Raw genomic sequence first — 26571 nt, 5'->3', positions numbered from 1 at the left:
AGGAGACACATTAATTGTTGATCCAAGAAAATTACCTTCCCATAGGAAAGTGTTCTGTGTATGACCATATATGGATATAATATGGGAATTCTAAAGAATAACATGAGGAATTCTAAAGAAAAATTTAAAGACAATGAGATGCATAAAGTATCATTTATCTCAATATTCTGACCCTGTGCTCCTTTGGGACATTAAAAGGAAACAATGCACGACCAAAGGGTTGACATTTGCCAAGTCGAATACTCGGCATCTGTTTTCTTTCTTTTGGATGAGGATACCAATTGCACAATAATACCTTTTTGGTCTTTATTTCTTCAAAACATGAAAACAAAAGATGAAGCAGATGACAATGAGAAGAGAGAAAACATTCCATACAGAATATGCTGTATCACTAGTGATTAAATCAGAAACAATTAGAAACTTTATTTGTCTGTGTCAATAGTGTGTACCATTTATAAGGAACAGCACAATTAGTGCACTTCCCCCCCCCCCAAGCTGTGCATAATACACACAAAATAATCAAACAAAATAATTTTACACGACTATAATTACTAATACAACCCTGAACAACCAGAATCATATTTTCTCTAAAACATGAAAATTTAAAAAGCAAACAAACCAAAAAGCTTTGAAATTGAAGTTGACCAGCGCCAAGGATTTCTTAAAGTCCTTTGTGAAAATTTGCTATGGGATTATTAACATTCCAAATATGGCTAGAAAGGAGGGCAAAGTCTTTCTAATGTTTCAACAACTCATATCCCTTGACAATTTACTTGGTGTTTCTAGGCTAGCTTTCTATTTAATAAATCTTCAAAAAAAAAAAAAAAAAAAGGGTTAGAGTTTGCCCTCAAAGGAGTTAGTCAGGCCACCAGTGTGTTGGGCCATGACAGGTAGAGGTGAGGCTCCAAGAGAGAGGAGAAATTGTAGAGCTGTGGGGGGCATAGAAAAGTACTGCTGTCCAACAAAGATAAAAATTGGGGTTAATTGGGCCTTCTCAGTGATCTGGATCACCAACACAATTGCCTTACTTGGTTTAAAATGGGAAGATGTGCAGATCTGCAAGATTGGCTAAGGATACATAGAATGCTTTTCGTACCCTATGCCTTATACTGTCTCAGTTAAAGAAAATCTTAGATATTTAGACAAGAGGGTTTCAGAATTGTGTTTTTCTCCTAAGATCAAACTGTTTCCATGTGGCTGTGTTAACCCCCTCTGGGCAGGGATCTGGGCTGTCTTGTCCATGGTTTCGTCCCCAAGAGGTAGCACAGTACCTGGCATATTGAGTGGGTAACCAACATTTAATTATTCATTCGGTCACCCAATGTTTATTAAATGATGAATGAGCGTGATTATTAAGTGGAAGAAAATACAAATTAAAATTGTTGAGAGTTAAGTACCTTTGAATCAATACAGAGGGCTTAGGGGTGTCTCCGGCCTGGGATTCTTTATGGGTAGAGAAGTGTCTGAGAGGGGACCTAAGTCATTCCATTTATACCTCAGTCGTGGACTCATGGCTTTGGAATGTTGGGTTTATCCACACTCTCTGATACTGTGAAACAGAAAGAGCCATTCCTTTTCCAGGGTTAAAAATCTCCCAGGGCAATGCTCCTGGGAGGCACTAATCATCCCATTTAATTGCTTCCTCCTTAGTCCTAAGCAGAGAAGATACACTTTTAAAGGCCTGTTGCTCACCATGGCTTCTTTCCTCCTCAGGAACTGCAGATACAATCAGAGGGGTCTGGACAGTGAAAGAAACAGGGCTCCAAATTGCCTTTTACATACAAAAATAAAATGAACAAACCAGCACTATCTACCATCTGTGCCAGACAGAGCAGATGTGAAATAAATACTTTGGGGGCAGGGGTGTTGTGGGAACGGAGGCTTTCAAAGCTCAGGCACATCTAACAAACACATCCCCTTCTCTACATGCCGTTCTCCTTGGCCTTCCTGAACCAACAGGTGAGTTTTTGAGGCTCTGATGTGTACCAAGTGGCTAATTTTCCATGAAGACACTTTGTAGTTTGCCTACTGTCCTCTCAATAGCTTTAACTTCCCATGTTAACAGTTATTGCTTCTTAGAAATGAACATGCAGATCCATGAATAAGCCATTTTCTCCTTTTATCCCTAATCAAACTCAATAACAACACAAAAGTTACAACTCAGGTGAAAAGAAAACTCACTTATGTCTTCAATGTCCAATCAGTCAACGTTGCCCAATGGGAGAACAGTATATGCTATACTCTACTATATACAGATACGCTTTGTTTTGTTGAATTTGTGTTTCATCCATGCACTGTGTAACAGGTATCACAACAACATTCCCAAACAGGCACATGAAGGAGGAGCAAATGTTCGGTCATGGCTGGAACAGGAGTGTGCAGGCCATGGATGCTTCTGAAAACAAAACTGATGGACGACCCCAGGCAAGAGCAACATGGGACTGGGACACATACTGATGCAAATGGAAAAGGATGATGTGCTTTTGGAATGGGGTTATTCTTCCTGTTTGTATGAGGGGTGGTGAGCAGGAGGGGAGGATGGTTGGGATGGGGGGGCCTGGGGGGTTAGCAGGGCTGGAACACCAGAATATAAGCGCCTTGCTAATCACAGTCTGGCGCTAAAGAGATACGAAAGGATTTTGCGTGTTCCTGGGAATCTAGGCACGATGTTCCTGTACCTGGTGAACAAGAGTGCCCGGCCTCCTATCTTTCACTATCAGACTCTATCTATCTAGGACCATGACTTTTCTGGGCTCCATTCCAGCTGCCAGGTTTCTTCTTGGAGGCAGCTTCACACCTCTGCTCCCATCCCAGAGATGAGCATGAAATTTAGTTTATATGGTGAAGACATGCTTCTTTCTTCTTCCATGCCCATTTCCTCTCTTAATCCAAAATAATTTTTTTAAATGTTTGGGGGAAGGGAGAGTAATCTTAATGATTTCCATTTTTACCCAAAACCCATTTGCATTTAGATGGGTCATCACCTCCCACAAGAGAAGCCAAAACCCTGAACCTCCCCAAAAAACAAAACAAAAGCCTAACATCAACTACCTCCCCAAACCCCCGCCCAAAACAAGCAAAAACAAACAGAAAACAAATCAAAGACTTAACGATTTATGAAGCCGGGGAGAACACACAGCCCTCAGAGGCTGAGCTGCAAAGATGGCCCTGCCTCCACGCCTGGTTCAACGTGACGAGGCCCCTGATAACAGGAGGTGATGCCTTCTCACTCCGGCCCTAGTACAGAGTCTGCTCGTGAAGCTGGATTCCATCAGCAGGTAAGTGGACATGACAAATGTCAGTTTCTTCTGTTCGTTATACATAATTTTTTATGTATATATATGTATATATATATAAATTTACTACATCTGATTGTTCCTTTAGAAGCCTTTTATGTGGCAGTAGGCCTCCAGGGAGGAGAAGAAAATGTACAAGAGCCACAGGAGCACAAAGAGGCAGGATGTGAGGAGCTTGGCAGTCCGGGGCCCACCCAGCTCACCTCCGATTTCTGGCCTCCGCCGATACAGCAGCACCCCGACATTGATGAAAGCAAAGATGGTGAAGAGAGTGACGGAGAAAGCTAGCGTGCCAGGGGACACTTTGAACTGTTCCCCGTTGGCCGCGTGGTAGATGGCAGCGATGGACCAGGCCACGCCAATTCCCAGGAAGACATTCACTGCGTTGCTGCCTGTGACGTTACCTATGGATGCATCTGCGTACTGGTCCTGGGTGGCGGCCACTTTGCTTGCAAATGTGTCTGTGGAGAAAGAAGAAAAAGGCGATGACACTGAGCCACTTAAAGAGGTCTGTGGAGTGCTGGCAGCTTCCGCTGTGTACTCTGGACTCAAACCCTCGACGGAAACCCCGTGACCAGGACCGAGCTTCGATGTTCCCTCGAGTCCCAGTCGTGGGGGCAGAACGACAGGATCCAGGTATCAGGACTTGCTGACTTACAGGTGACCTTGGTCAAGTTCTTTACCCACAGATACCACGGTTCTTGGTAACACTGAGTTTGCAGGGAGGCATTTTTCAGAGCGTTATCACGGCCTATCTACATCAGAATCAGATGGGGTCCTTTTTTTTTTTCCCTTTAATTTTATTTATTTATTTATTTATGGCTGTGTTGGGTCTTCGTTTCTGTGCGAGGGCTTTCTCTAGTTGCGGCAAGTGGGGGCTACTCTTCATCGCGGTGCGCGGGCCTCTCACTATCGCGGCCTCTCTTGTTGCGGAGCACAGGCTCAGCAATTGTGGCTCACGGGCCTAGTCGCTCCGCGGCATGTGGGATCTTCCCAGACCAGGGCTCGAACCCGTGTCCCCTGCATTGGCAGGCAGATTCTCAACCACTGCGCCACCAGGGAAGCCCAGAGATCGGGTCCTTCTTAAGAATGAATATTACCAGACTCCGGCCAGCCGTGCTAGATCATAGCTGCCGGGACTCAGGAACATGTTTTTACAACATGCCAAAAGATTCTAGGTCAGTGAAGTTTGAGAATGGCTGCTGAAGGGTATTACTGAGGGCTGCTGTAGCATCAGCTCTAGTTTATAGATGAGAAGGTGCAGGGGTCAGGAACTATTTCCAAAGATTCAAGAGCAAGTCAGTCAGTGGTGGAAGTGAAAGTAACTGACCCATGATAACAACGGACATTTGCCCTAGAGCCTTACAGATAGGAAAGCAGATTCACCTATGTTATTGTGTTGATGGTGACAACAATTCTATGAGGAGAGGAAACGTTATAGGTGAGGATACTGGGCTCAGAGAGGTGCAACATCACACAGCAAGGAAGAAGCCATGTTAAGGCTTGAGCTCAGGCCTCCTGCCTTCATGCAAATGCTGTTCATGGTTCCATCTCACCCTTCCCTGGCCTGGCGTGTTAATGGCCATCCTCACAGCTCTCTGTTCACCAAGAATCCTGTATGCATCTTTTCTCTGAAGCTGGGAAAATAATCCATTTCCTTTCTCTACAGGGAGTAGGACAAGATTGACTTACACTGGGTGAGTAGAGCACAGGGGCTTAGTGCAAACTTGAGTCAGAGGGTGTCGAATTCTGCCTGCACAACTGCATGTGTGACCCCAGGCAGATTACTTAATTTTTCTGAGACTCAATTTCCTAATCTGTGAAATGAGGATAGTAATGCCCACTTCAGAGTGCTTTTGTTAAATTGAGCTATTATATGTAAAATGCTAACGTTTCTTTGTACAAAGCAAGAGTAGCTCTTTCTGTTGCTTTGGGAAGACAATGTGAATGGAGCTGCCTAGATCCATTTATTAAAAGTTGACGCTGGATCTGAAATAGCTCCCTTTATTAAGAATGTGAACAGGACATGTAAGATATTCAACTTCCTTTCTATATGCTCACCTAGTTACTGGTATCAAAGTCCTTTCAGTTACCTCTGCAAAATACGTTGCACAGTTGGTTTAGAGTAGATATTAGTAACTGTCAAATTGCACTCACATTTGGAAAGCCAGCAAAGGCAGGTATGCTGTTACTACAAGGCATTATGCTCTGAGCGTGCGTGTAGTTGTGTGATATCTGGATTACTCTCTCCCCTCTGTTGCTATTCGTGGCCACTTCCAATGAGGATGATACATAAAGCACGTACGTTTCTATCAGCCTGTAGATTCTTGTGCTTTTACCATGGGTGCTGAGAGGCTACTGGATCTGTGGTGTCACATTCTTTCTGAAAGGGAAGTGGTTAACCTTGAGGGCCCATCTCACTGATTCTGACCTGTCTGTGACGGAAAGCAGATTTTAGTCACTGTTTTATAAAGAGGCGGACTGCTTACTCTGTGCTACGCATGTTACACGGATATTTTCATTCAACCCTCTTATCAACCTTAGAGAGTAGATGTTATTATTCTGCTTTTACAATGTGGGAAACAGTGATGTTGTGATAGTAGCCTCTTGGACAGGGTGTCCGTCAACAAAGCAAGGATTTTGAAACCAAATCTGTTTGATTTCAGAGCCCCTTCTCACCCTAGACCTCACTGCCCCTCCTAGGAAGGCTAAAGGTTTCCTTCCCTCTCGGTCCATTTCAGGTTGCCCTGTTCCTTCCACTCAGAAACCCTGAAGCAGCTCCTTCCTGTATCAGTGAGAGCAAAGACTGAAGGAGGTATAGGCAGCTTGCTAACCTGCCCTGCTGGATGGGGTGCTGCCTTTTTGCATTCATGATCGATCACACACTGCTGCCCTCTCAGGACTATCACAACAGAGGCCGCTGAGTAAAAGCCCAGTGAGACGATCTTCACGGTCTCTTGCTGTTCATTATTAAGAGTTGTTAGGACCTGACACAGCAGCAGCCTCAAAAACAATGAAGTCATTTTGCTTTGACTTTTCGAGCAAAGTCAGGTCAGCGAGGAAAGTAAAGGAACAGAGTGTAAAGCAGGAGAAAGCCACTTACAGCTCAGCTGCTGCTGAGGACCCCCTGAGATGTTATTCTGTGCTGACATGGCTGCTGGCGGCGCCTAGTGACTGGGGGGTGCCTTCCCCACCCCCCCATGCTGCAGGGGCGGGGACCTGGCATGTTCCACAGCATACGCATGCATACCTCCCCCGGCACGCTGTATGCGGCACACTAGACTTCCTGGGTGCCCCATCCCCACTCGGAAACCCTGGACTTTCTGGATGGCATCTCTGCTGCCGCCCCAGAAGGGAATGAGGCACAAATTCAAAGATTCACTGGGCCCTCCTGGGTCTGCAGGGACTTCTTCTCCCTTAAGCCATTTTTCAATAGCCTATTAATGTGAATAGCACATGAGAATTCTTGTAATAATAGGTTCCTGTTTACAAATGCCTTTCTTTGGAGTCTCTGAAAATTAGTTGCCAAAGTGATTAGCTCCTCACATAAATGAAACATGTTCGGGCCTCTGAATCAGGGAGGTTTTTTTTTTTTTTTTTTTTTTTTTACCTGGGTTACACAGCAGACCTTTGCTTTTCAATTCAAAAGCTGTGTAAGAAAAATTGTAGAAACACAAGTAAATCCAAACCATCAGCCTTAACTGCAACAGAGACAACTCTGTTTTCCAAATGAAGTGTGATGGAATCTCCCCAAACTACCTTCTCTCACCACTGCTTAGTGCACAGAGCAGCAGACCACAGACTGCAGGCGAGGCCCTGCCAAGCCCGCCCCTGAATGCCAAGTCCGCAACCTGCTTATGGCTGAACAAGGCAAAAGCCACTCAAATGCCATTCCCCAGAGTGAAGTCCAGACAAGGACTATTGACATGGCGTAAGCATATTCAGAACTTGGCCCGTTACATACAAACATACATGAATCAGATTTTCACTGTGATTGGTACAAACTAAGTTATGTTGATAATCATGTACATATGTGTGTATATCTATACCTACATATATACTTCAGGTTAGTATTCTAATAGTAATTTTTGCTTCTAACTCCCACCTTGAATTCTAATGAATTTTATTTTTATATTTTTCCTTTCTTATAAACATCTTTATTCTCAAACTTCAGTTCTAGTCATTGCTCAGCCATATTATAATTTATTTGCAATGTCTTTTATTATCTAATAAGATTCACAGTAGGAATATTCTAGGCAAATAGGAATAATCTTGGCAAGTATCGATGGGCTGGACACATGAACTAGTCACTATTCTGAGCCCTTTGATCAGCCCCTGTAAACTTCTTGACGGAAATGCAAGCGCTAAAATTATACTCCTTTTTTTTTTTTGGCCACACTGCAAGGCATGCAGGACCTTAGTTCCCTGGCCAGGGATCAAACCCGCGCCCCCTGAATTCTAATAAATTAGTCGTAGAGTTTTAGACTTTTGGTCCTGCCTCCTTGGTTCCCACTAACAGGGAAGATTTGTTTGGGAGGCAGTGTGGCTGGAATTAAGCCACATGTTACAGAGTCAGGACATAATTGTTCTCTGCGTCTAACCTTGGCGGCTAAGTCAGCTAGTCAATATGCAGTAATATTGACTAGATATCAGCACACTCCCCTTTCCTCCAGAAATGATTTTTTAACTGAACTTCTCAAACTTGATCGCTGCATACAGACTAAGCCTCAAACATCTCTTCTGTGAAAAGGATAGTTCTTACAGCCCTGCAGGTCACAGGAAGGGTTACGTATTACCTAGAGTACCAGCCCACGTGGTTTATCTTCGTCTTGACTCTTAGCACGTGCTGGGGGCCAGCTGTGCGACTCTCAAGGGCTTCGCGCTCAGGAGCAGATTTTGACTGGAGCCCAGCCTGCTACGGGGGCATGGTAGCTGCCTCCCATCACCTGTGAATTACTGATGACGCAGGGGACAGGCCAGGTGGTTCAGAGCTTCCTGCTGCGCTAGTGGGAGAAGTCTCATCAAGGGGACCCTCTGTGCTCTTCTGTCAGTCAGTGTGTTCTTGGGCAAGACACTCACTCTCTGGGGGGGGTTCTGGTTTCCTAACTTTACTGTTTGGGTGGTACATAGAATACATCAAGAGACTAAATTCATATATATGGTTTTGGTGGGATTTTTCTTTTTTGCAGGCGTTTGTACATGACCACCCACCTTCCTTCAAATTGACGAATGATGACGATATCTCATTTTAAAGAATAAATGACCTAGATGAAATAGTCAAAGTGATCTCTAGACCTGAAGATCTTGCCAGTGATGAAACTGTGGCAATATTTATGGAGTTGAACCACACAGCACAGGGTCATAAAAATAGGTAAAAAATGGGTAAAAATAGGTAAGAAATGTTGGCAAGGTTACTTACTTCAAGTCACATGACCCTTTATATGAGTGTAGCCATGCAATAACTGGTGGCAGTGATGACTGTTTCAGATACTGTGTATCATGTCAATCAAGTGTGCATATCACTGGCACTGGAAATACTGGGAGAGCCTAGTTAAAAAAAAATGAAGATTTGGGGCTCCACCCTTCACCCACTTAATCAGACTCTCTGAGAAAAAGACACAGGAATACGCATTTTAATAAGTGCCTGAGGTGGCTAGCTTTTACACCAAGGTTCAAGAACCACAGCTCTCAGGCATGGAAATGGAAGCTACCACTCCCAGTGCCCACAGTTTGGGGGGGCCTTGCTGGCAGGAAGAGATGTTTGAGTTTCAGGGAAGCAGCTAATTGAGGAGAGACAGTGATGCCCTCTGATAGAGTGGTCATTTGCTCATAAAACAGCTTGGTGGAGGCGCTGGGACTGCTTGACCATGAAGTCTCCCACTCTCAAGTTGTGCTATACTCTTAATTTTTTTTGGAAAAAAAAAACCATTCCAGCATGGCAACTATAAAAGGCCAAGGAAAGAGTGAAATTTACTTAAATTAGTTGAATTCTGGCTCTTTCACTTGCCAGGTAAGAAGCTTACCTACTTTAATATGGTTTAATATGGTTTGAGGGAAATGAGTTAACATGAACAGCGCTCAGAATAGGGCCTGGCACTTAATGAGTGCTCAATATTAGTAATTATTTTTATAAGACAACAGAGCCAGTTCCCAAGGGAATCCATAAGTGGTCTGGAACTGTGAATTCCTGTAATGATTCTAAACTTCTGGGGAGTTATAACACCCTTTTAAGACATATTAACTTCATGGTCCCAGGTATTTAAAAATGTGGTAGAAAATACAATTATTCTTAAAATCAAAGAGATTTTCAGTTTGAAAATTCCATATAACATAAGTCATAAAAAAGACATTAGAGATCTGGTTTATGGCCCGAATTATTTTACTAGTGACTGAAAGGCAGACCTCTTTGCTTAAACAACGCATGTATTCCTCTCTATTCTTTCCTCTCTTCTATGCACTTTTTGTTTCCCTCTTTGAGAATTCAAATGGAAATTTGATTTATGTACTAATTCCTGTCACTAAGAACCTTAAAAGCTTTTGCTTTTGGTTGTGATATTTATTTACCCCAGTAAGTATGAAACCCACACTTTCTTACTTACATACACATACTCCCTTCACTCGTTCAAACGAAAAGAAACCTTGTTTGGCATCCAAGTGAAGTTTAAGAGGTCAGGGAATTACTGATGTTTGACTGAATAATGACCAGTTAGGAGACGAGTTGTAAAAACTGAAAAAGGGAAAAACACTTAAAATTTCTGCCCACAAAAACTGTCCCTGAAAAAGAAATGGAGACAATGACACCTATTTTTAGAAGAGAAGAAAAGAGGTAAATGAAAAGCTCAAGAGGACTCATTTTGGCAGGTCAGAACACCTGTTTCTACTCATTTTTATCACCAGGGTAACTTTTGAAAAATACCAAATTGTGAGGTCCACTCTGAGTTTCTGCTTCCTTGGTCTGGAATGCGGTCTGAGCACTGGCATCTTTTAAAGCTCCCCAAGCGGACTGAGGTCCACTAACCAACTACTCAGAGCCCTTGCTTCACCCTCTGTGTAAGGACAACGGCACCTTCCCTGGATTAGCTGAGATAATGCATGGAATAGCTCTGACATGTAGGTCAACAAAATCAGTATTTTGGGAACAACAGGGTGGAGACAAGATAGCAGAGTAGAAGGACGTGAGCTCACCTCTTATGAAAACACCAAAATCACAACTAAGTAACTGCTGAAAAACCATCATCAACAAAAAAAACACTGGAACTTACCAAAAAAGTTATCCTAAATCCAAAGCCAAAGAAGCCACAGTGAGCCAGTAGGAGGGGCTCAATTGTGATAAAATCAAATCCCATACCCATTGGGTGGGCAACCCACAAACTGGAAAATAATTATGTCACAGAAGTCCTCACAAGAGTGAAAGCTCTGAGCCCCATGTCAGGCTCCCAGCCTGGGGGGTCTGGCAACAGGAGGTGGAACCCCCAGAGAACCTGGCTTTGAAGGCCAGCAGGGTTTCATCACAGGGATTCCACAGGACTGGGGGAAACAGAAACTCCACTCTTGGAGAGCACACACACACACAAGGTCTTATGCACACCAGGACCCAGTGAAAAAAGCAGTGGCCTCATAAGGGCCTGGGCCAGACCTACCTGCTGGTGGTGGAGGGTTTCCTGCAGAGGCAGGGGTGGCTGTGGCTCACTGTAGGGACAAGGACACTGGCAGGGGTAGTTCTGGGGAGTACTCATTGGTGTGAGTCCTTGGGGAGGCCACCATTTTCTCACCAAGACCTGGCCCCACCCAACAGGCTGTAGGCTCCAGTGCTGGGACTCCTCAGTCCAGACACCCAACAGGGCAGGAACACAGCCCCACCCACCAGCAGCCAGGCTGCTTAAAGTCTTCCTGAGCATATAGCTGCCCACTAAACTCACCCTTTGACATGGCCCTGGCCACCAGAGGGGCATACCCAGTTCCACCCACCAGTGGGCAGGAACCAGTCTCTCCCACCAGGAAACTTGCACAAGCCTCTGAGACAACCTCATCCACCAGGGGCCAGACAGCAGGAACAAGAAGAACTACAATCCTGCAGCCCGTGGAATGGAAACTGCAATCACAGAAAGTGAGACAAAATGAGACAGGAGAGGAAATGTCCCAGATGAAGGAACAAGATATAAAACTCCAGAACAACAACAAAGTGAAGGGGCAATAGGCAATCTACCCAAAAAAGAATTCAGAGTAATGATAGTGATCCAAGATCTTGGAAAAAGAATGGAAGGATGGAGCAAGAAGATACAAGAAATGTTTAACAAAGGCCTAGAAGAACTAACAAACAGAGAGGAACAATACAATAATGGAAATGAAAAATACACTAGAAGGAATCAAGAGCAGAATAACTGAGGCAGAACAGAAGATAAGTGACCTGGAAGACAGAATGGTGAAAACCACTGCCATGAACAGAATAAAGAATGAAAAGAAATGAAGACAGTCTAGGGGACAACATTGCACACACCAACATTCACATTAAAGGGGTCCCAGAAGGAGAAGAGAGAGAGAAACGACCTGAGAAAATACTTGAAGAGATAACAGCTGAAAACTTCCCTAACCTGGGAAAGGAAGCACAGAAAGAGAGTCCCATACAGGATAAACCCAAGGAGTAACACGCCGAGACACATAGTAATCAAATTGACAAAAATTAAAGACAAAAAATATTAAAGGCAACAAGGGCAAAACAACAAATAACATACAAGGGAACTCCCATAAGGTTATCAACTGATTTCTCAGCAGAAACTCTGTAGGCCAGAAGGGGGTGGCACAATATATTTAAAATGATGAAAGGGAAGAACCTGCAACCAGGAAGACTCTATCCAACACGGCTCTCATTCAGATTCAACGGAGAAATCAAAAGCTTTACAGACAAGCAAAAGCTAAGAGAATTCAGCACCACCAAACCAGCTCTACAACAAATGCTAAACTTCTCTAGGTGGAAAAGAAAAGGTCACAACTAGAAACAAGAAAATTATGAATGGAAAAGCTCACCTGTAAAGGCAAACATATAGTAAAGGTAGGAAATTACCCATACACAAATATGACATCAAAACCAGCAATCATGAGAAGAGGAGAGCAAAACTGCAGGATATTGGAAATACATTGGAAATTAAAAGGCCACCAACTTAAAACAATCTTGTTTACATACAGATTGCGATTGCTATATCAAAACCTCATGGTACCCAAACTGAAAATCTACAATAGATATACACACAAAAAAGAAAAAGGAATCCAAACACAACACTAAAGTTAGTCATCAAATCACAAGAGAAGAGAACAAAAGAGGAGGGAAGAAAAAAGGCCTACAAAAACGAACCAAAAACAATTAAGAAAATGGCAATAAGAGCTACATATTGATAATTACCTTAAACGGATTAAATGCTCCAACCAAAAGACATAGACTGGCTGAATGGATACAAAAACAAGACCCATATACAGGCTGTCTACAAGAGACCCACTTCAGATCTAGAGACACATACAGACTGAAAACAAGGGGATGGAAAAAGCTATTCCATGCAAATGGAAACCAAAAGAAAGCTGGAGTAGCAATACTCATATCAGACAAAATAGACTTTAAAATAAAGAATGTTACAAGAGACAAGGAAGGACACTCCACAATGATCAAGGGATCAATCCAAGAAGAAGATATAACAATTGTAAATATACACGCACCCAACATAGGAGCACCTCAGTACATAAGGCAAATCCTAACAGCCGTAAAAGGGGAAATCGACAGTAACACAGTAATAGTAGGGGACTTTAACACCCCACTTTCACCAACAGACAGATCATCCAAAATGAAAATAAATAAGGAAACACAGGACTTAAACAACACATTAGACCAGATGGATTTAACTAATATTTATAGAGCATTCCATCTAAAAGCACCAGAACACACATTCTTCTCAAGTGCACATGGAACATTCTCCAGGACTGATCACATGCTGGGCCAAAAAGCAAGCTTCAGTAAATTTAAGAAAATTGAAATCATATCAAGCATCTTTTCTGACCACAACACTTTGAGGTTAGAAATCAACTACAAGAAAAAAAAAAACCTGTAAAAAACAAACACATGGAGACTAAACAATATGCTACTAAACAACCAATGGCTCACTAACAAAAAAATCAAAGAGGAAATTAAAAAATACCTAGAGACAAATGAAAAGGAAAGCACAATAATCTCAAGCCTATGGGATGCAGCAAAAGCACTTCTAAGAGGGAAGTTTATAGCAATACAATCTTATCTCAGGAAACAAGAAAAACCTCAAACAACCTAACCTTATACCTAAAGAAACTAGAGAAAGAAGAACAAACAAAACCCAAAGTTTTGTTTGTAGAAGGAAAAGGTTAGTAGAAGGAAAGAAATCATAAAGATCAGAAATAAACGAAATATAGATGAAGGAAACAATAGAAAAGATAAATGAAGCTAAAGCTGGTTCTTTGAGATTAACAAAATTGATAAACCTTTAGCCAGACCCATCAAAAAAAAAGAGGGAGAGGGCTCAAATCAATAAAATTAGATATGAAAAAGAAGAAGTTACAATGGAAGCCACAGAAATACGAAGGATCATAAGAGACTACTACAAGCAACTATATGCCAATAAAATGGACAAATTCTTAGAAAGGTACAGTCTCCCAAGACTGAACCAGGAAGAAATAGAAAACATGAACAGATCAATCACATGTACTGAAATTGAAACTGTGATTTAAAAACTCCCAACAAACAAAAGTCCGGGACCAGATGGCTTCACAGGCAAATTTTATCAAACATTTAGAGAAGAGTTAACACATATCCTTCTGAAACTCTTCCAAAAAATTGCAGAGGAAGGAATGCTCCTAAACTCATTCTATGAGGCCACCATCACCCTGATACCAAAACCAGACAAAGATACCATAAAAAAAAGAAAATTACAGGCCAGTATCACTGATGAACATAGATGCAAAAATCCTAAACAAAATACTAGCAAACTGAATCCAAAAATACATTAAAAGGATCATATACCATGATCATGTGGGATTTATCCTGGGGATGCAAGGATTTTTCAATATCCACAAATTAATCAGTGTGATACACCATATCAACAAGTTGAAGAATAAAAACCATATGGTCATCTCAATAGATGCAGAAAAAGCTTTTGACAAAATTCAACACTGATTTATTATAAAAACTCTCCAGAAAGTGGGCATAGGGGGAACCTACCTCAACATAATAAAGGCCATATATGACAAACCTACAGCTAACATCATTCTCAATGGTGAAAAGCTGAGAGCATTTCCTCTAAGATCAGGAACAAGACAAGGATGTCCACTCTCACCTCTTTTTTCAACTTAGTTTTGGATGTCCTATCCATGGCAATCAGAGAAGAAAAATAAAAGTAATCCAAATGGGAAAAGAAGAAGTAAAACTGTCATTGTTGGCAGATGACATGATACTATACATAGAAAATCTTAAAGATGCCACCAGAAAACTACTAGAGCTCATCAATGAATTGGTAAAGTTGCAGGATACAAAATTAATACACAGAATCTGTTGCATTTCTATACACTGACAACAAAAGATCAGAAGGGGAAGTTAAACAATCCCATTTACCATCACATCAAAAAGAATAAAATACCTAGGAATTAACCTACCTAAGGATGCAAAAGACCAGTACTCTGAAAACTGTAAGATGCTGATGAAAGAAATCAAAGATGACACAAACACATGGAAAGAGATAGTGTGTTCTTGGATTGGAGGAATCAGTATTGTGAAAATGACTGTATTACTCAAGGCAATCTGCAGATTCAATGCAATCCCTATTAAATTACCAATGGCATTTTTCACAGAACTAGAGCAAAAAATCCTAAAATTTGTATTGAGACACAAAAAATCCCGAATAAGCAAAGCAAACTTGAGAAAGAAAAATGAAGGTGGAGGAATCAGGCGCCCTGATTTCAGACTATACTACAAAGCTACAGTCATCAAAAGAGTACGGTACTGGCACAAAAAAAGAAATATAGATCAATGGAACAGGATAGAAAGCCCAGAAATAAACCCACGCACCTATGGTCAATTAATCTATGTCAAAGGAGGTAAGACTATACAATGGAGAAAGATAGTCTCATCAATAAATGGTGCTTGGAAAACTGGACAGCTGCATGTAACAGAATGAAATTAGAACATTCTTTAACACCATATACAAAAATAAACTCAAAATGGATTAAAGACCTAAATGTAAGACCTGATACTATAAAACTCCTAGAGGAAAACATAGGCAGAACACTCCGACATAAATCACAGCAATATCTTTTTCGACTGTCTCCTAGGGTAATAGAAATAAAAATAAAAATAAACAAATGGGACATAATTAAACTCAGAAGCTTTTGCACAGCAATGGAAATCATAAACAAAATGAAAAGACAACCCACAGAATGGGAGAAAATATTTGCAAATGATGCAACCGACTAATTAATAAGGAATTAATCTCCAAAACTTACAAACAGCTCATGCATCTCAGTATCAAAAAAACAAACAACCCAATCAAAAAATAGGCAGAAGACCTAAATAGACATTTCTCCAAGGAAGACATACAGATAGCCAAGAGGCACATGTAAAGATGCTCAACATCACTATTAGAGAAATGCAAATCAAAACTACAATGAGATATCACCTCACACCAGTCAGAATGGTCATCATCAAAAAGTCTACAAATGATAAATGCTGGAGAGGGTGTGGAGAAAAGGGAACCCTCCTACACTGTTGTTGGGAATGTAAATTGGTAAAACTACTATGGAGAACAGTATGGGGGGGTTCCTTAAAAAACTAAAAATAGAACTACCCTATGATCCAGCAATCCCACTCTTGGGCATATATCCAGAGAAAACCATGGTTTGAAAGGATACATGCATCCCAGTGTTCATTGCAGCATGGTTTACAATAGCCAAGACATGGAGGCAAACTAAGTGTCCATCAACAGATGAATGGATAAAGAAGATGTGGTACATATATACAATGGAATATTACTCAGCCATAAAAATAATGAAATAATGCCATTTGCAGCAACATGGATGGACCTAGAGATTATCATAGTAAGTGAAGTAAGTCAGACAGAGAAAGACAAACATCATATGATATCGCTTCTATTTGGAATCTAAAAAAATGATACAAACGAACTTATTTGCAAAACAGAAACAGATGGACAGAAAACAAACTTATGGTTACCAAAGGGGAAAGGTGTGGGGGGAGGGATAAATTGGAAGTACGGGGTTGACACATACACACTGCTAGATAACCAACAAGGACCTACTGTATAGCACAGGGAACTCTGCTCAATATTGTGTAATAACCTAAATGGGAAAATACTTTGAAAAAGAATAGATACATGTATATGTATAACTGAATCACTTTGCTGTACACCTGAAACTAACACAACATTGTTAATCAACTATACTCCAATATAAAATAAAAAGTTAAAAAAAATCAACATTTTGTTATCAAATAATTTTTCATTCTGATATGTTAACTTGAATGTTTGCACTTTGCAGGGTTACCGCTGGGACTTAATTTTCCTACGATGTATCTGAAATCCTGGTATATTTCAAGTTCAAAGAAAGATTAATTCCAATTAAAATAGAAAAATAATAGGGGTTTTTTTATCAGGGAACACAAGGCAGAGAAGAGAATGAGCGATAACCAGCAGTGCTATTTGACCTGCCTTCCAAACTAATTTGATACATGTTCTCAAACACAGTAAACACTCCACTCTTAAACATACCCATAACATATAGTCCCATAACGGGATTGTTTTTCAGAACAACGTTCATGAATGTCCAAGAGTGGATCCAAGGTTCCCCTTCCTTGTTCAAGCTCTTAGCTTCATGGCGTTTGCTAAAATTTTCTAAAGTCCGTGATTCTAATTCTTTGATGTTAGTAAAAACGCTTTGAGCCTTCCAAAGAACTCTGATGGTTTATCTGAGACGGGGCTCTTCAATTTCTCAGTCATCTGTTCCCCCCTCTCACTCTCGATCCTGAAAAGAACCTTAAATCAACTAGCTGGGTGTAGAGGAAAGAAGCTGTGTTCTGACCTGCTGTCTCTTGAGACCTGGATTAACACGGTTCTGGAGTGGATCAGATTATGTATGCGTGGTACCCTGGGAGTCCTGCTTGTTTACTTCCCCAAATAAAAATGTTGATGCAGATTACAGTGGTGGACATTCCAATGTATGCCTGATCAAGTAAGGGGTACAAGGCTGACTGACTTTAAAGAAGTCTCCTTGCTCTGGTAAACCAGCAGCTGGATGACGACCATGGTGTCCGACAGTTCCCAGTTGGTCCATGTGAGGTAATGGTTCTGCTTAGCATGGAGATATTGGGTTGGCCAAACAGTTCATTCCATTAGTGAATACATTGTTCAATAATATTCTTGGTGAAAATGAAAAATGTCTTTTATTTTCACTTAAAACCGAATGAACTGTTTGGCCAACCCAAAATTTAGTAAGCTGAGGCCAACTGTGAGTGGCCAGTTTGGTCACCTGAGTCTATGTTACTCTGGATAACGATTACTGTTACTGAAGAATGCCAGTCCTAATAACTCTGGCCAGCATAATATATCTTGTTATGGTAGTAAGGAGCCTAAGCTTAAGTAAGACCTGGTTCTGCTCACATTTGCCAAGCACTGGCCGTGTGACCTCAGTATAACCTCCCTAAGCCTCTGAAACCTCATCTGTAAAAGAGGTGAAATACAAGTCCTCATGTGTATGGCTGTTAAGATAATTAAAAGAAGTGATGCAAAAAGGCTTAGTGTGGTGTCTGGAAATTAGTAGGTGCACAACAAATACTACCTATTATTATATTTCAGAAATCTTTGTTCTGGTGATAATAAAGGAAATGATGATATTAAAACCTTTTATTATGGTTTCCTTCAGCCAGGTGATTTAGGGTTAATAGGCCTTATGCAGGATTATGGGAAAATGTGGTTCTGTGTTTGATGTCCAGAAATGATAGAGGAGATAAGGACAACAATAGTTAACATTTATATGGCTTCCTATGTGAAGCACTATACGTACATAGATTCTCATTTAATCCACAAACAGCCCTTTAATGTGGGTACTATTATCATCCCTATTTAACAGATGAGACAACTGAAGCCCTAAGAAATTTGAGCAAAGTTACACAGTCAATAAGAGGTGAAGCTAGGATTCAGACCAAAGGAGTGTGACCCTAGCTGGAGTGCACGTTCTTAACCACAAGTCCATGGGGTGTTGGTAAGGACTAGATAACTGACATGCTTTAAACTTGAAAATGGACAAAGGGTTCAAAGAAAATGTACAGAAACTACATCACATTCAACTATGATTGTAAGTACATGGTGTTAAAACTGCTGATCATTTTGAGAGATCAATGACTGATAAAGTAATTGTTTTGACTCCTTATGTTTCTGGCTCCTCCCAGAATTACATTTACCCTGTCTTTAACCCATAAAAATGGGTTTGAATGAATCTACATTAAAAAAATAAGGTCTTTGATATTTTGAATTTTTAGCCATAATTCTCTTACTCTTATAATGAAGCTTTAATAATACCAAATCCATGAGGGTAAAAAAATCAGTAAGATGTAGTCAAGCAACATTTTCAGAAGGAAAAAAGGAAGGGCAGAATTGGGACCAAAACAGAGCTGAATTAATTGTCACTTTCCTAAGCCATGTTGGTTTGTTATTAGAAAGATACAACTGAAACTCCCTTCTTGCCTCAAAAACAGTCCAGAGCTGCCCTGCACAAAAAATTGTTCCCCATTTTGCTTCTCCCTCCTTCTCTCTCTTAACCTTCCTTGCATTTGAAGACTGGTTCTTTCTTCTATGCTTTGTTCTATTTTTGGGAACATCCATCTCTCATCTGAATCTTCTCAAGTCCTCTCCCTCCTCTTTTGTAGTCCTACTTTAGACATGGTAAAGCGAAAGGTCCCCAAAGTCTCACTAGAGCTAAATATAGCTGAGAAGGATCTGAAAGAAAAATCTGGAGAAAAATGAAAACAGAAACCCTTGCTCTCACCTCCAGGTAGCCTTAATGAGTCACAATGGAAACTCCCTGTCTGGTGGCTATATGGTGTGATTCTAAGTCTATGGATCTAGACAATACACTGAAGACACTCAACCTGTGCTTTTACCCTGTGGGTGTCTATGCAGCTTTTTATTCTACACAGAAATTCTCTTTTTGAAGAGGTTGCTTTGTGTATTATAAGCTCAGGAGAACATAAAAATTATTAAAAGTAGGCAAATGGAGGCAACTCAATAAACATAAAAGGCCAGTGCATACAACTTCAACCCAGCACTGGAGGCAGCAGGTGAGACTTGAGGGGGTTCTGGAAAGTTCTGACAATTCTCCCATTTCTGGTTCCTCCTTTCCTTGACTTGGTGTAACATTTCTCCCATTAATTCATTCCTATGAATTATATGGTGCAAAAAGACATATGTCCATCAAAAGTCTTAAAAACCCACAAAATCTTTGGTCAAGCAATTCTACTTCTGGGAATTTAGAAGTAATTTTACAAGTGTGAAAGTTTTATGTATGGGGATGGTCAGAGCACAGTTTTTATGTCAGAGAAAAATTAGCAACAACTGAATTGTCCATAATTTTGGTAAAATAAATTGCAATTTCATATAACATAATATTGTGTAATTGTTAAAATAATGACATAATGGTACACTAACTAGCAAAGAAAAATGTTCATGATGCATTGCTAAGAGAAAAAGCAGGTTATATAACTATGTCTAGTATGAGTCCATTAAAAAGTGTGGGTAAATATTTGACATGTCTTTGTATACACATTTTTGTGCAATTTATTTATGTATCCCAGGATTTTAAAATCTGAAAGATGGGAAATCAAGATGGAATAAGAGGACATGGAACTCCCATCCCCCCATGAATAATTCTCAATTAAAACTAACTGGAAACTGGTAGAAGGACTCCTATACAACCAAGGCTGTAAGAAAGATACACACATAGGAAGGAAGAAAAGTGATTAGTTCAGGACCTGGGACCCTAGAAGGGGACTCAGAGGAAAAGGGAGATTACGAGAGTGGACCTGTGCAGTGAGCAGGTCAAGCTACAGACTGGGCATCCCAGTTCTGGGGTCCTACTCAGAGGAGAGAGGCCCCCTTGCCTGGCGGGAGGAACACTGGGTCAGATGGAAAGGCTGGAGAAGCCTGGATACTGCTCATGAGGAGCGTGCATGAGCGTGTTGACCAGCTCCCAAGGCAGGGCAGAGAGAGGTCTATCCTAGTGGCTGCCAGGTTGCCAGTGACTGCCTCGGTCCACTTCCCCGCCTGACCTGAACAAATGCTCTGGCCCTGCTTACTCCACACCACAGGGCAGTACTGGATCTGGGGCAGCCAGGACCAGGGAAAAGACTAGACCATGGGACACAAAGGTGACCCATCCTGGGGAGGAGCCCAGGTGGGCAGCGGTAGCCAGTGTTGTCGCTTACTCAGGCAGCACACCAGGAGCCACCCAGATCACTGAGAGAGGCCCCTCTACCGTGACTAATCTGCCAGTACCTGCTGAGAGTCCATGCAGGTCCTTGCCAGACTTGCAGAGTAGTTCTACAATAGGGCAGGGGTGGCGGAGGCAGGGCTCAGTGATTGGCTTTGAGAGACAAAGGGGATTCACACCCAAGGCTGCATCTGAGTGGCGTAGCAGATGCCTATACAGGCCGTGCATCGAACCTCTGTCTACGTACAGGCCCCACATGCTTTAGCACACCCCTCTGGGGCAAAGGCCCTGGTGCAGGGAGAGGGAAAAACAGACTCTTTAAGGGAAGAGAGTCAGCTTGAGCCCGGCCCTCAGGGTTTCTGCTCCAGCAACTTGGGATCAGACCATGACCCTGACAAGGCAGTGATGGCCACTAAGCAGAGAGGAAGTCCCACTTCACACCTGGCATCAGCTCTAGCCCTCCATCTCCAGCCCTACCCCCTCCCAAGGTGATAGCTGCCAACACACCCTGAGGAAAGACGTGACGAGCATCTACATCAAATCCAGCCCTCCCACCAAAGGCACTGGGCACATTTAGTCTGTATAGGGACACTCCCACATAAGAATGCCACTTCAAGGCCGGAATAACTGTTTCACCTAAATTCAGAGAGGCAGAGAAAGTTAAGCAAAATGAAAAGGCAGAGGAACTACTCAAAATTGAAAGAGCAAGAGAAAAACCTCTGAAAAAATAATAAAACAGAAATAATTCTTCAGATAAAGAGTTCAAAACATTGGCAATAAAAATGTTAACTGAGCTACAACACCTTTGAAAAAAAAGGATAAAATAGGAGGAATCATTTTATCCAGTGTTAAGACCTACTAGATAGCTACAGTAATGAAAACAGTGTGGTATCGATGGAGAGATAGAGGTACATAGATCAATGTTCGGAACAGGTTAGAGAAACCAGAATTAGACCCACACGAGTATGCCCAACTGATTTTTGACAAAGGTTAAAAAATTCAATGGAGGAGAGATTGCTTTTTCAATAAATGGTGCTGGAGCAAGTGGACAGGCATAGGGAAAAAAAGAACCTCAACCTAATTTTGTACTTTATACAAAAATTAACTCAAAATGGATTACAGACTTAGATAGAAAACTAAAACTTCTAGGAAAAAACTAAGGCTAAAATCTTAGAGGTCTATGGCTAGTCAGTGTTCTTAGACTTTACACAAAAAGCATGATGCATAAAAGGAAAATGTGATAAATTGGATCTCATTAAATTAAAAACGTTTGCAAATTTTGTAATAACTACAAATGGAGTATAACCTTTAAAAATTGTGAATCACTGTATTGCACACCTATAACTTATATAATATTGTACATCAACTATACTTCAATAAAAAAAGAAAAAAATTGAAACTTTTGCTCTGTGAAAGACCCTGTATGAAGATGAAAAGACAAGCAATCAACTGGGAAAAAGTATTTGCAAACCACATATCTGACAAAGGACTTACATCTAGAATATATAAAGAATTTTCAAAACTCAACAGTAAGAAAACAAACAATCCAATCAGAAAACAGGCAAAATACACGAACAGACATTTCACCAAAGAGGATGTACAGATGGCAAATCAGTGCATGAAAAGATGTTCAACATCATTAGCCGTTAGAGAAATGGAAATTAAAATCACAATGAAAGCTCAATACATACCCACCAGGACAGCTAAAATAAAAAAATAATGGTAACACCAAATGATGATGAGAATGTGGAGAAACTCAAACATTTCTGGTGGGAATGTAAAATGGTGTAGCCCCCTGAAACGGTTTGTCAGTTTTTTACATAACTAACCAAGTCATACCACATGGCACTCTTGGCCATTTATTCCGGAGAAATGAAGACTTATGTTCATGCAGAAACCTGTACACAACTGTTCAGAGCAGCTTGATTCATAATAGCCAAAAACTAGAATCAACCAAAATTTCCTTCAGGAGTGGTTAAACAAACCATGGCCCATGCACACAATGGGATACTGCTCAGTAATAAAAAGGAAGGAACTATTGGTATACACAACAACCTGGATGAATCACCAAAGAGTTATGCGGAGTGGAAAAAAAGCCCATCTCAAAGATTCCTAGCTTAAATTATACAAAATTATAGATAAGGGGAATAGATTAGCAATTGTCAGGGATGGGGGAGGGAATGAAGTGGCTAAGGCTCTAAAAGGGTAGCTCAGGGCATCCTTGTGATGGAAATGGTCTCTATCTGGACTGTGGTGGTGGTCACATAATCTGCACATGTGATAACATTTCATAGTGAGTGCATGTAAAAATGGTGAAATCTGAATAAGGTGGATGGATTGTATCACTGTCAGTTTCCTGGTTGTGCTATTATACTACAGTTGTGCAAGATGTTATATTGAGGGAAATTGGGTAAAGGGTATGTGGGATCTCTATGTGTTATTGCTTTCAACTGAATGTGAATCTATAATTATTTCAAAATGAAAATTTAAAAGAAGATCTAGAGAAAGATGAAAGAAAAAAAATGATAACTGAATTAAGGAAAATAATTGATCTAATCATTGACCATTTTAGCAAGGAACTAGAAAATATAAAAGAGACCCAATAAGAAATGAATAATAGCTGAAACAAATACACCAGAAGGTATGCCTAGCAGACTAAGTGATACAGAAGAACACATAAGTGATCTGGAAGATAGAATTATGGAAATCACACAACCAGGACAGAAGAAAGAAAAACAAATTTTTAAAAATAAAAGCAATTTGAGATATCTGGCATAATGTGTTCTAACATTTGCATTATAGGGGTTCATGAGGGAGAAGAGAGAAGGTGATCAAAAATGTGTTTGAGGAAAATATGGCTGAAAATCTCCCAAACCTAAAGAAGGAAACAGATACAGGAAGCAAAGAGGGTCCCAAACAGGATGAACCCAAACAGCTCCACACTAAGACATATCATAATTAAAATGGCAAAAGTTAAAGAGAGAATTTTAAAGACAGCAAGAGAAAAACACAGAGTCATATACAAAGGAATTCCCCGTAAGGCCATCAGCTGATTTTTCTGCAGAAACTTTACAGGCCAGAAGAGAGTGGCATGATATATTCAAAGTGCTGAAAGGGAAAAACCTGCAACCTAGGATACTCTATCCAGCAAGATTTTCATTTAGAATAGAAGGAGAGATAAAGAACTTCTCAGGCAAGCAAGAACTAGAATAATTCATCAATACTAAACTTACCATAAAAGAAATGCTGAAGGGTCTTCTCTAAATAGAAAAGAAGTAAGAATCTATAGGAAAGGGAAAATCCCACTAGGAAAGGGAAATATATAATAAGGGCTAAGGATCAACCATTTAAATAAACCAGTACCTAGATTAAAAGACAAAAAATTGTAAAAGCAACTATAACTAAAATAAACAGTTAAGCGATAAGCATGAAGATGTAAAATATGACATCAAAAACACAAAATATGGGAGGAGGGGAGTGTAGATCTCTTAGAATGTTTTTGGGTTTAAATGACTACAAGCTTAAAACAAGCAGATATAATTACAGGTCAACATATATGAATCACATGGTAACCACAAGTCAAAAACCTACAATAGATATAACAAAAACCAAAAAGAAAGGAATACAAACATAATAAAAAAAAAATCAACCACAAGAAAACAAAAAGAAATGAACAGCTAAGAACTACAAAAGCAACCAGAAAACAAGTAATAAAAGGGTAATAAGTACATACCTATAAATAATTACTTTGAAAGTCAATGAACTAAATTCTCCAATCAAAAGACATAGGGTGGCTGACTGGATATAAAAAAGAGACTCACTTTAGCGCTAAAGACACACAGACTGAAAGTGAGGGGATGGAAAAAGATATTTCATGCAAACAGAAACAACAACAAAGTGGGGGTAGCAATACTCTTATCAGACAAAATAGACTTTAAAAGAAAGGCTATAACAAAACAAAGAAAGGCATTATATAATGATAAAAGGGTCAACACAAAAATAGAATGTTATACTTGTTAACATATATGCACCAGATACAGGAACACCTAAATATATAAAGCAAATACTAACAAACATAAAGGGAGACACTGATAACAATAATAGCAGGGGATTTTAACACCCCACTTAATGGAGAGATCACCCAGACAAAAAAAATCAATAAGGCAGAAGTAGTCATAAGTGACACAACAGACCAGTTGGACTTAGCAGATATATACAGTACACAACATCCAAAAAAGTAGAATACACATTCTTTTCAAGTGCATGTGGATTTTTCTCCAGGATAGATCACATGCTAGGCCACAAAACAAGTCTCAAGAAGTTTAAGAGAATAGAAATTATCTCAAGCTTTTTTTTTTCCTTGCCTCAATGGAATGAAACTAGAAATCAACTACAGAAAGAAAAAAATGGGAAAATAGCAAACACATGGAGACTAAACAACATGCTACTAAAAACCAATGGATCAATGAAGAAATCAAAGAGGAAACTGGAATTATAATATTCCATAATCTATGGGAATGCAGCAAAAGCAGTTCCAAAAAGGTAGTTTATAGCAATACAGGCCTTACTTAAGAAACAGGAAAAATCTCAGCCTAACCGACCACCTTAAGGAATTAGAAAAAGAAGAACAATAAAAGCCCAAAGTCAGCAGGGGAAGGAAACAATAAATATCAGAGAAAAAATAAAATAGAGATAAAAAAATAGAAAATATCAATAAAACCAAGAGCTGGTTTTTTGAAATGATAAAATTGATAAACCTTTAGACAGGCTCACCAGGAAGAAAAGAGAGAGGAGCAAAATAAAACAAAGGAAAGAGGAGAAATAACAACTGATACCACATAAGGGGGGGAGGGATAAATTGGGAGATTGGGATTGACATACACACTACTATATACAAAATAGATAATAAAGACCTATTATACAGCACAGGGAACTCTACTCAATACTCTGTAATGGCCTATATGGGAAAATAATCTAAAAAAGAGTGGATATATGTATAACTGATTCACTTTGCTGTACACCTGAAAGTAACACAACATTGTAAATCAACTATACTCCAATAAAAATTGTAAAAAACTGATACCACAGAGATACAAAAAATCATAAGAGAATACTATGAAAAGTTATATGCCAACAAACTGAACAACCTAGAAGAAATGGACAAATTTCTAGACATATACAACTTGCCAAGACTGAATCAAGAAGAAACACACAATTTGAACAGACTGATTACTACTAGTGAAATTGAATTTTTAATAAAGAAAACTCCCAGGAAACAAAAGTCCAGGACCAGATGGCTTCACTGGGGAATTCTACCAAACATATAAAGAAGAACTAATACTTCTCAAATTATTCCCAAAAATTGAAGAGGAAAAACACTCCCAAATCCATTCTATGAGCCCACCATTACCCTGATATCAACACCAGACAAAGACACTACAAAAAAGAAAATTACAGGACAATATCTTTGATGAATATAGATGAAAAAATCAACAAAATATTAGCAAGCTGAATCCAACAATACATAAAAAGAATCATACATCATGATCAAGTTGGATTTATTCCAGTAAAACAAGGATGGTTCACCATTTGCAGATATACATTAACAAAAGGAAGGATAAATATCACATGATCATCTCAATAGATGCCAAAAGCCCATTTGACAAAATGTAACATCCATTTATGATAAAAACTCTCATCAAAGTTGGTCTACACTCATCTCTCAACATAATAAGGGCCATTTATGACAAACCCACATCAAACATCATACTCACAG

General features: G+C 40.1%; 1 protein-coding gene across 11 annotated transcripts in view; it reads right to left on the bottom strand.

Annotated features, from left to right (window-relative positions):
• Positions 1 to 292: 292 nt before the first annotated feature.
• The window catches only part of SLC8A1 (solute carrier family 8 member A1), a 413446-nt gene continuing 387167 nt past the window's right edge, over positions 293 to 26571 (bottom strand). For all 11 annotated transcript variants that reach the window (XM_007167113.3, XM_028162332.2, XM_057558357.1 and 8 more), the window contains one exon: positions 293 to 3757. In XM_007167113.3, coding sequence (XP_007167175.1) covers positions 3381 to 3757 — 377 coding nt within the window. In that variant the 3' untranslated portion in view covers positions 293 to 3380. The remainder of the gene's footprint in view (positions 3758 to 26571) is intronic.

Source organism: Balaenoptera acutorostrata, chromosome 12 (genome assembly GCF_949987535.1).
Source record: "Balaenoptera acutorostrata chromosome 12, mBalAcu1.1, whole genome shotgun sequence".
NCBI classification, from domain to species: Eukaryota; Metazoa; Chordata; class Mammalia; order Artiodactyla; family Balaenopteridae; genus Balaenoptera; species Balaenoptera acutorostrata.
The sequence above is the reverse complement of the archived record's forward strand: the minus strand, read 5'-3'. Positions and strand labels throughout refer to the sequence as shown.